At 37.0% G+C, this 11,959-nt stretch overlaps 1 protein-coding gene across 3 annotated transcripts; it reads right to left on the bottom strand.

The window, feature by feature from the left end:
- Positions 1–86: 86 nt before the first annotated feature.
- Positions 87–11,699, bottom strand: LOC110855848 (ATP-dependent (S)-NAD(P)H-hydrate dehydratase). 3 transcript variants are annotated; one of them, XM_035853452.1, is made up of 4 exons: positions 11,098–11,698; positions 9,398–10,515; positions 8,918–9,280; positions 87–5,569 (listed from the first exon to the last, which is right to left on the bottom strand). In XM_035853452.1, exons 2-3 carry the CDS (start codon positions 10,489–10,491, stop codon positions 9,004–9,006), a joined length of 1,371 nt encoding a protein of 456 aa, XP_035709345.1. In that variant the 5' UTR covers positions 10,492–10,515; positions 11,098–11,698; the 3' UTR covers positions 87–5,569; positions 8,918–9,003. The 3 variants fall into 3 exon arrangements, with proteins under 3 accessions (XP_035709345.1, XP_035709347.1, XP_021959936.1); XM_035853454.1 differs by lacking the exon at positions 11,098–11,698 and having other exon boundaries at positions 9,398–10,198; positions 10,272–10,508; XM_022104244.2 differs by lacking the exon at positions 87–5,569 and having other exon boundaries at positions 8,854–9,280; positions 11,098–11,699.
- Positions 11,700–11,959: the final 260 nt, after the last annotated feature.

Raw genomic sequence — 11,959 nt, forward strand, 5'->3', positions numbered from 1 at the left:
TTCAAACCACCCGGACACATAGTATTATTTTTAATACTAATAATTTATAACGTTTGTTCATTTGCCCCTAAAACTGATCATATGTGTTTTATTACGGACACAAAACTCTCAGAGTTCACCATACAAATGTAATTGCTAATTACTATTTAATATTTAATACACGCTAATATATGTACATTTATATGAACATACAATAAAAACTCTACCACAAAGAGAACCGTCAGCCATAAAAAGTTCTTCGAAGAATACAATACTCAGGAAACTTAATCTAATTTTATGACACTTTTTAGATTTGTCTAACCTTTGTCTAAAATTCTATCCAATCAGGAAACACGTCATACTTTTTACGTTACACAGTTTTAGTTTGCATGTGTGAACGAATTCAATTGAGTTCAATACGAGCTATCGATAAATACTGGATTCGGATTGGACGGTGAATTAGCGCAAATTTTCCCAAACCTTCAAACTGTTCAATCTTAATTTATATGATTCCTTAAATTATTTTTTGTAATTTTGATTATCATATTTGTGTAACCGTGAATCAAGCTTTTGCATGTACGTATGTATGCATGTACATATTTATGTATGCATATATGGTAGATTACTTTGCTGATACACATTTGCTTTGCAGGATATTTCATTGATGTCTAGCCCTGAATAAGGTTTTTCTACTATAGTCACAAAAAACGCAAATAATTTTAATAATAATGATCAATATTTCAAATTGCAATTCCAACGAAGGAAAATAATGTACTTAAAATATTGCCAAGAGATGAGGTAAACGATACGTACATATTTATGCCAATTTAAATATTATTATTAAATTTCACACAATACGGGATACATGCTATGAAATGCTATGAAATGCTTGCTGTGTATAAAACTGGATTTGAGATTAAATTAATAAGAGAAATAAGGTAATTATGACATGGGCGACGGTTCTATTCGCTCGGCTGTGAAAGTGATAAGCCAGACCTGACAGTAAAACCTCGAAATTTGCATTCCATTCTAAATGATTTACGTGTCACTAATTCGGCCAAGTCTTGCTGCTATTAGTCTTCCAGGGAATGGATGATGAGGGGAGAAAGAATGGAAAGGGAAATCCAAAACGCGGATGAAGGATTTCAAGGAATGAGAAAATTGCACCAAACGTCGCAAATTACATTACGTTAAATTACATTGTACTACACACACTGTTCCAGAAATAAATAAGATAGCCATAAACCCAGTCTTAAAATGGAGATAAGAAATCTAGGCCTAATATACATTTATACATAAATTGCATTTCTTCCTCTCCTCATATCGTAATTACTATTCTATCTCAATCTCCCATATTTTTGTTTGTCAGGAAATTAAATTGCAATATTTTTCAAAATCTGAAATCTTGCGATGTGTCAAGAAATTGTGTCACCAACCAGAAATGACATACATATTAACGGAAATATCTCAGAATCTTGTAAAACATGCGTTGTAAGTTAAATGTGACATATGCAAAAGCAGAACAAGAACAATGCAAACAAAAATATATTACATTGAGAACCACACGTGTGATGTGTCACACAAGAAATTTGGCTGATATTACCACTACATAGCACAGATTCGTAGTGTTGAGAAATGAAAATATGGCGTGCTGTTATGCAAATTAATTGTGGTAAATCGTATTTTAGCATAAACAATCCTTTTTGCAGCCTTCCAAACGACATGGAACCAATGATCACACGACAACAGGAACCACCGACAGACTAATAAATTACAGGGTTGTGGTTTCTGGATAGCATTTCCGTACCCGTACGGGTAAAATTGGGTTCCAACTGAGCCGAAAAGAGCTAATGGAATGACCAGCAAAACTTTGGGTAGGGCTTTATGGATGTGATGGTGCCAGCGGTGTTGTCCTGCAAGGATGGACTAATCACAAGACCAGAGTATGACGCGAGGGTCGAGTCTGGGGAAAAGACAGGACGTTAGGAATTTATGGCTGTCAAGTGAAAGTCAAGGAGAAAGGAGTGTGACCCATTATAGATTTCAAGTTGTGTATAGTTTGGCATGAAGGAATCTCTATTATTATGACTGTCATACTCCACTCCCAAGACCAACTGACCACATAACCTGCCACCCCACCTTTCACCTCTGATACTCTTACTTCTCTTGTCTCTCCCACGAGCTAGAGTTGGCTGGGAGAAGAACCACGATGGCTCAACTCGATGGGAATTGGGAGCATTCAATTGGAAATGATGTGGGCACAGGTTAACCCTATTAGTGAATAGGGCTGAGCTCGAAACTAGAAGTAGGTGAATAAGTTATGACGTGGTTTCCATTTTCATCATTTTGTCACACAGGAGAAACACAAGAGTTGGATGAATCAATATTTATTTGATGTCTCCTTTTTGGTCGTCATGGCCACTTTCGTTAAGACAAGATTGACGGATGACAAAGCGGTTCCGTCCAATAATTCCGACCTCCTCCTGTTATATTCCACTCCAAAGTTCCAACTCATTTATAATGTGCAGTGCTTATTTTGGGGATGCGTCCAGATATAATCTTAATACCGCTTCCTCTAATTTAGAATAATGAGCGAGACTATACAATACAGAAGTATTTATATGCCTGTCCAACTTTGCTTGGAGATCTTCCAATCACTTCTTCCTGAAGAAATGACATTTAAAGAATTAATTTTCTTTTATATCCACATACCCCAAATTTTATATACTTGTCACTTGTATTAAAGAGGAAAACTTTTCTCGTCCTTAGCTATTTCGTTAGGAAAAGTTTACAACAACGAAGGCAAATAAATAATCCCTGACACAAACTAAAAATTGAGACTGAAACTCCCATCCTCAAAGTATATTATTTATATGACATAACCACGATATTGTTACATATTACTCGCGTTGTGTGCATTATCTGCAGCAGAAAATATACAGAGGAATAAAATACACGTTATAATGTGAAGCCCAAGAAATATTTTGTCTCATATCTCATGTAGGCGTAACCCTGGTGTAGGTTACTCCTCTCAGGACTTGACTTGTAGTAAAGTCATAAACGATTCCCCAAAATCAGGGAGAAAGTTATTTTATGTAAATATGTATGTAAATATCTCTCGACCTGTCTAAACTCAAAGCATGGGAGGGGATGGGGACATTAGGTTTGAAAATGAGAAACATTCCGAATGTGGTATTCATGCACCTCGGGATGCTGAAAAGAAAGAAAGTAATGATAATATTTACATTGTAATATTTACATTGGCTTCTTTTCCCTAACCGAGATAAACGTTGTGACTTCCTGCCTGACATTATTTTATCGAGGCACATGAGAACCTGAGCGACCTCAGGATAAAACTTACTATAATTGCACAATATTCGGTCGAGATTGGCAAACAGCAATACCATAAAGATGATTAAATACGGATGCATATCGCTGGTATCTTGTATCTCACTTTACCCATGATACATACATGTACGAAATAGTTTAACGATATAATAATTCCATGAAAGGGAAATAATAGACAGCAAACAAACACAATTGCCAATTCATCATTTCATTATTAAAACGATATTGATTGATATTTCACCCACAGACGCTTAAATAGTTCCATTTACTATTCTTTATTTGTACAAACTGAACGACGATCCATCACGAGTCTATCCTCATAATTTAGTATCCGCAGAAATGAACAGATTATTTGTCATTGGGCCTTCATCATAACTGTATTCAGTCAATTATGACGATAACACAAGTCATCAGTATTAGACAATATCGCCATTTCTTTCAACCTCGGTCGTTTTTTCCTCCTCAATTCTTATTTTTTATATGATTGATTCAGGACGGATATAAAAATTAACCATGAGTTTGTATTTACTTGATAATTTATCAATGTGCCTTTGTTGTGTCAGAAATCATCAGAGAAAGCGAATATTGTTATTTCATGCAGTATACAACGAACCATGGCTCAACATTAATCAGAATCAACGAGAAAATGGAAAATAATAACTCCGGAGCTGAACTTTATGCTTTATTACCTATCACCCTGCTCACAGTTTTGACAAGAGTGTAACAAGGAGATGAAAGAGATGACGGCTTATTACAACCGACAGCTCATCCTGAGAGAGAGAGAGCATGATAGAGAGACCATCAAATGAAATTTGAATTTGCTTGACTTTCACTCCAATTTGCCTCGTGCTGAGGTGAGGGTGGGGTTTGTGGGTGGCAGAAAGGTGAAGAGACCTCCTTGATATTGGTTTTTAGTGTGTCAACTGGGATTTTATTGCCAATCTAAATAATCGTGGCTTACACCCACTCACAAAATTTGATTATCTTTGGACAAAGAGAAGGTTGCAATATCTAGGCAGAACTGTCGTAAATAAAAACCAATTAATTTTTCGGACGGCTGTACAAATTTTGATTTTTGGGTCAATAAATTTTCATGGGTTTACGTTTCCCATGTAAAGCAATACGGTTTATAGGAAACTTGCATCTAACATGTATGAAGTAAAAGTAAAAGTTTAGAAGTATTCTAAAGTATATAGTAGTCTATTAGTGAACCTACTTGAAAAATGTGCTGTGAAACTATGGACCAGCGATACAAATCTGTATGGCTATCTATTTCATTTCCCTTGCGTAAATGACCCTTACATATGTTATCGACGTCTAGGTAATATCACGACGTATTGAAATATTAGTTTTGTGTGCATAATTTTCCACATTTTATGTTGAAACTGAAATGATCATAAACAAGATGGTACATACATACGTACATATGTGATCCTGCATAATTACATGCATAAACATTCGTTCGACCAGTGAGGTAAATCAAGTATGTACAAATGTGTTCATTATGACGTGCCATCGGTACAGTTTCGATTTATGAGTGCACAACAAATACAAGTACGAGAATTATTGTATTTTTAAAGTTGCAAATGTTGTAATTTTCAGAATCACAAGTGCAGAAATAAAGCAAGGGTTTTATGCGCATATATCTTGGCATATGTATTTGATACGATAAGAGTTATCACATAAGTTTACTTACATCTTAATTTTCTGCTATTAGCCAGTTAACCACTTCGGCGTTTTAGACTAATTACCATTATGAAGCAATTTTAGTCTTTTTACTTCTTTCTCCGTAGTCACACATCATGAATTAATAATAATGAAGGAAGGCTTTGTGGAAGTTAATAAAGATTGTATGTAACAAATCATGTTGAACTATTTAGAAACCATGGGTTGACGTCAACACATGTAATAATGAGACGTTTTTTTCACGGAATGGATTAGAATTCATGTAGAAGCACACAATAGAAATTCATTAATAAGTCTAACTTGAACTCTATAGTTAATTAATATAGTAGCATTTTGTATAGGTGGTGAAATTAGTTGCATGTATTAAGTTAAGTGGACTAAAGTGACGACTACATGACACCTTTTAGCTGTGAGGCAAAGTGTGTAACCAATTCCTGGAGTTTCCAATCCTCTCCAATGTCTCCTCCGGAAATAAAATGAGCTTCCTTCCATCGCGTGCGAGCTGAAGCATTAAGTGGATAATGCATAACGGTGGGAGCGGTTGATGTTCGAAAGTCTAGATATTCGAAAAAATCGCTAAATTATTTTCATTATTTTATACAAGTATGTACGCAATACAATTTAAGCAGGATACTTATGTAGGATCACATGTGTACATCCGATAGGTATAGACGTATTTATGCATGTAAATATTTCACTTTATTGAAACTTAATACCTTTCATCAATTAATATCACCTGTCAGCATTTCCAGAAAAAATTTGATAATGCAATCACGTGTTTAAAAGCATACTAGAAATGCTGTGCCTTTGTTACACATTAATAAGTAGAATGAAGCAAAATAAGGTTTGAAAGTGATAATAGACGTCTTCGAGACCTGGTGAAAGTCGGAAAAACCCGTAAAGAATATCGAACTGATGAAATGTTCTGAGAACATGTAATAATAATTCTAATCCTCCTTGAAAGCCTATTGCTAACAAACTTGGTGCAATACATATCTAAATACCCATTTCCTCAACAAAGCAAGGATGTTATATAGGCTTCAAAATCCATTACTCTCAAATTGTGCTCAATCCTCATGAAAATTCCCCACATTCAGTTGAGCAGGCATGCAAGTGAGTGAAGAGAAGGAAAATCTATACACACCTCCCATATATTCATCAAATGGGTGAAAGTAAGTGTAAGTAGCCTTAATTAAAACCCCGTTTTACCTTTCTTTGCACTTTGAAAGTTATTCAACGGTGAGATAAAAGAGCTAAATCAAATGACGCACAATTGCCTAATTCGATTTTCGATCAGCGCATACATCGCAGGACTAAATCCCATTTATCTGCTATAATTGACTTGTCCTTGCTGTCTCTTGCCGTTCAACAACACATTATGCATTGGACGAAGGAAGGAAGGAAAATATCATATGTACGTACGTATAGCATTTCCACTCAGGAGGGGAGCTTCCGAGGTTGATAATAACAAATCTTGATGCCCTTTGGATATGTGGTGGTGTCCCATGAGTGTACTAAAACCCTAAAGTGGGTTGACTCCATGGCCACATTTGCGCCCGCCACACCCACTCAAAGGTGTCCAAAATACGCTTTCACTCCAGCTTTCGCTCGCTAAAATCCACGCCAAAAATCCAATTTTACTCTTAGTTTGAAATTTCTTTCACCATTATATTCCCAGATAGTTGCTTTCTTATATCCAGGATCAACTTTTTGAAATTTTTAGTATTTTAAAAATTTAAAATTCTGAATGAGCATTGTTGTAGTAATCAACAACGTAAATTATGCCTGCAAAATAATCATCAAAAAATTGTTTGATATTGGATCTAACAAAACAACTATCTGGGAGTATAATAGTGAAAGAAATTTCAAAATAAGAGTAAAATTGGATTTTTGGTGTGGATTTGAGTGAGTGAAAGCTGGAGTGAAAGCGATTTTTGGGCACCTTTGAGTGGGTGTGGTAGGCGCAAATGTGGCCATGGAATCAAACCACTTCAGGGTACCCCTTTAGGTTATAGCATCGGAGAGTACCGCGTATCCAAAGGGCAAGAAGATCTGTTATTATCAACCTAGAAAGCTCCCCTCCTCAGTTTTAGTTTTTGCTAATGGAATAAATCGCCTAAATCCACCGGTGGATATCTGCCTCCACCGACTGAGTGACTCGCATATATAAACCTGTCGACGAGAGCCTTTAGTACAACTATATTTTGCTATGTGACTGACATTTTATTATAACATTGGTCGTAACTTCACGCTCCGTACTCTGCCTTGGTTGGTTTCAATCATTCGGTTTAAATTGAAATTAGCTTCATTTCGATTTTAGTCCATCCAGTCGACGTGTAATATGGAGACGTGCAATACATAGTTCGTGACAGAAGAAGCCTAGAACTTTATGCACCCTAAAAGTTCCCAAATTTTGAGAGATAGTTCCTCCAATGCAACAATAATCACTCCTCTGCTTGTTCCTGAAATAAAACCCTGCTCAAACTTAAACTTTGAAATAGAGTCAAGTTCTCCTATTAGGCAGCTCGTATATAATTATTTTGCTTGCTACTCGTTTGAGTGAAAGTAGCGATAATTAAAGCTTGCTAAAAAAGTTGACACAATGTAATTGTCTAAATGTATGAGAGACCAAAAATATGACTAGACATTCTATGTGTCACGAACACACAATTTATTCAAGAGAAAATAAAAATGTTCACTCAATTCATATTTTTTCACTTGTACTTTGCAGTACATTTTGTGGATCGAAGGTAAAGAATTTGCAATATGTATGTACACCTGAATTTTAAACCTGTCAACATTGGCGTTATTATAAATGTTGCCTTGAAAAGTATAAAATATATAACTTGGCTTTCTCCTCTTAACCTGATGACAAGCCTCTCAACTTCTTTTTCGACACTTCTTTTTCTTGCTATTTAGGATTTTCAACAACTTAAAGTTGCAATGAAAAGACTTTCCTTACTGTGAATGCAAATATATAATTCAACCATTTCTATTATAAATTTATCGAGTAGAGGCCTTCAATAATAGGCGATTTGATTGGTAGCATTTCCCTCATTGTGCCGTTGTGATAGAATTTTATTAATTCTGCTCTGATTTGATTTGCAACCCTTCTTCTCTGGTAATATATAGAAACATATAGAAACCCGATTAAAGTTGTTTGAGGCAGATTATTCAGATAAACGGAGAGAATACATGCAGAGATCAACATTAAAATTCATGCGGAACTGGTATGTCTCAAACCAGTGAATATTCATATGTTTAACAAAGTTATGTTAAAAATCGTAGCAGGTCTACCACATTCATCCAAGCGAGAGTTTATGTTGCTCCAATCAAAAGAAAAAAATTAAGAAGATTAAAACTTTTGACTGACATGAAGAAAGACCTTGGTTTTCATGTTACGTATTAATTATAATTTACTCTGAATAGTTCTCCCAAAAATTCTTATTCTAATTCGGGTCCTCTGGGAATAGTATTTTCTAATTATAAAGAGAGCGCAGTGCATAATACAGAAAGGACGAGACGTTTTTAGCTAAGGTTGCCAACTTGCCATAAATAAGCTTAACTTTGACTTTATCAAACACAATTAGTGCAATTCTAATGCAATTTCTCCAAAGAGGAAACATATAGGTTTAAACTAAACTAACTTTATTTTGAAATTCCTTTGGGAAATTAAAGGCACCTTTAAGAACGTTTTACTTTACACCCATGAGTCTTGTCTGAATGTAAAGTTATATGTAAGTATGTATGAGTAGGTAAACTAAGGATAAGTAAACACAATCGGAAGGAATTAATGAATGCATAAGTCTGTCCATGTGATGGCACTGTGAATTTGAATAATTGATGTGTATCCGTCCATAACTTGTATCTTGTTTTATTAATTAAAATTGGAATTAAATCATACTTTTATTAGTGTTTGGTGTGCTGCTGGCGTCTTCGCATCAACATTTGATGATGATGGGGTAAAGCAGGCGTGGAAGTGGAGATAGGTCAGGGGCCAAATAGGAATGAAAAGGCTTGATGGATAAGTCGAACCAAGTCTGACGTGGTGGTGGACCTCCCATTCTGGGAGTAAGCGAGGCGGGCGCATTCTCGCGTGAGTCGACAAGCACCATATGCAGCCAAAAGTTCGGGTGGAGCAGGAGCATCCCCTCTGTCGCCAAATGCAATCGCCCAATGGAATAAGACGGACAAGGCTCCAGCAAGAAGATCCCCTTGACCTCCACATCTTCTGTTAGAACCTCCACCAGCACAGCAGACTACGAGTCTGAAATCGGATTTTAAGATATATATATGTATATAATGGGAATGTGTGACGCTCTTACGAGTGAAAATTAGGAATCGATTGGCATATTGCACGCAATAAATACTTTAACAACAATACCTTCCATTTGACGCCACATCGGTTGCTCCTTTATGTAGAATTGTCACATATCCTAGCTCTTTTGCAAGTTCTTTAACTTTTTCAGCTGAAGCAGAGGGAGCTGGTTTTACCTCTTCCCCCAGGACGGCACTGATAAGGCGTGAAAACTCCATGGAATTCGGGGTCAATATAACCTTTGAATAATTTCTAATAAGTTCAACATTGCTTGTCACGAGGAAAAGTCCATCAGCATCAATGATCATGGGTTTATCCAGCTCCTTCAGCTTTTCAATTACTTGAGCTACGACATTGAGAATTTTGGGATCTCGACCCATCCCGGGACCAATTACGATGCAGTGCATTCGTGGAACCCAATTCATTATCTGCTCTACGGCGTTATCACTATCCAGAATGGGATGAACTATAAGTTCGGGACTGTATGACTTGATCACAGGTGAAGCATTTTTGACACAAACAATATGAGCTAAATCCGCTCCTACTTTTAATGCGGAAATTCCAGAGAAATAAGGGGCGCCCGTATACTCTTCATTGCCCCCAATGACCATAATTCGGCCTGCCTGGCCCTTGTGCATGGCGTTAGTTAAGGATGGAATAAATGCCCGGGCACTTGCTAAGAGGGCTTCGTCATTTCCGACAGGAGTTGATGCCATTGTTCTCGAACCACTTGGTGCGGACGTTCCACTCGAACTTGGGGCAGTGTTGCTGGCAGTAGTCGTGGTAGATTTGTTGACGTTGAGAGAAGCCAGGGTGGACAACAAAGGGAGAGGTGATGCAGTTGGTGTTGGTGTCGTAGATGAATTCCTTTGGCAGTTATTAAAAGTTATTGGTTGTTGTACAGCAAAATGTGTGTTAGATTTAGAATTTCTTCGACTACCACAGAGAGAATGGGTTGGGCTGCAGTAGAAGAAATCTGTTGATGTTGGCGATGATGCTCCTGCTTTTGTTGTATATTTTGGCTGCAGAACTTGACATTCCTGTTGAACTACCTTTGATATTTCTTTCTGTTTCTTTCGCAGACTCAGGTTTAAGCAGTTACTCAACGGATGAACGATCTTTGTTCTTATTTGGTGAGATACTTCTTGTAGTAATTTCATGCTATTTTGAAGTACTTGTCATTTCTGAAAACATATGCATAGGTTATTATAAGTCTGACTCATTCTTGTGTCTTGGTGCTTTTCTTCTACTATTGCATGCAAGAATTATATAAATCTCAAACTTCATTATATGCCTACGACATATTCCATTATCAGTTAAAATGTCATATAAATATTTCCATAAATAACTTAAAAATAACGACGACCTTCCTAAAACCAAACAGGAATATTGTCTGTGTGCACTCCTCTTTAATCTCGTCACTGTTATTATTAATATTTAATAATATTTCTGACCTCTGAAGCCACTGACCGATTGTAATATTGCAATAATTGTAATATGTAATTACTAACACTGACCTCACTCATTTATAACCTGTTTGTTCATGAGCTTGGACATCATTGGATAAATTATTTACATGATAATGAAATGACGTAGTAATAAAAATTACAGTAATAATAAGCATGTAGTATCAAGTAATAAAGGTCAAAGAGTGACAATATTATTGTAGTTGGCAATGGATGCCCAATCCAGGCAACACCGGTATAAAGTTGTTAACAAGTTAGCAACAACATTAGGTTATGATGATTCCAAAAATTTAGGCTCACCTGTTTTATAGTCTATTTTGTTATTGTTTAACACTAGATGCAGCACTGCCAGTACAAGGGACTTGATTTGAATAATGATCGTTCTTCCTTCACTTTCAGATCATTCGAAAAACAATTTACAAGTTTTATAACGCATAGAGAATAGTATTTTCACCGGTGTGCTTCTAATTTCCCTCTGGACCAAGTATGAGTTTACTCGTTGTGTCTCTCGCACTCTATGCACCACAAAGACGACTTTCTCTCCTTACTTACTTATCCACTACTTTCGTCAATTTCCTTTCTCCACATTCCTCTCCCCCGTTTCAGAAAATGTGTGATTCCTGCAGAAATTAAATTGACGCGTGAAACAAAGCAGAGTTTGGAGCTTTTGATCACCAAACAACCGTTCCAGGTCAGACTTTTCCGAAGGTTTTAGAGTAGAGAAGGATGGGCTGGATGGGGGTGGACCGCGCGTTGATGGCTAATATTGGGCTACTTGGCCTGGAAGTGAAGGGAGGACGACGGTGGTGAGAGATAAAGTTGTTGTCGAGGCTGAGGACGTTCTAGTTCTGAGGGCGAGGAGCGGATAACAGGTGAAAGTGGTGGTGGTGGATTCGGATGATGATGGGTCGGTCTCGGATTGTTGCCCGGACTCACTTTCTTCTTTCTATCTCCACCTCTCTCACTTCCCTCTACAATCTCGTCACCCAGACAAGCAGACATCACAAGAAGAAGAACCGGAACCTGTGTCCCACGTCCTCCCACCTCAAGGATTGTATCTCCCAATCTCCCCATTATCACCAGACGACGACGACGAGGGGGAGGAGAAACGACCAAATCAACACTCCGTTCCTCTCATAGCTATGCAATTTTCGCAATCCTG

The sequence above is a fragment of the Folsomia candida genome, unplaced genomic scaffold (assembly GCF_002217175.1).
Source record: "Folsomia candida strain VU population unplaced genomic scaffold, ASM221717v1 Fcan01_Sc001, whole genome shotgun sequence".
Lineage (NCBI taxonomy): Eukaryota > Metazoa > Arthropoda > Collembola > Entomobryomorpha > Isotomidae > Folsomia > Folsomia candida.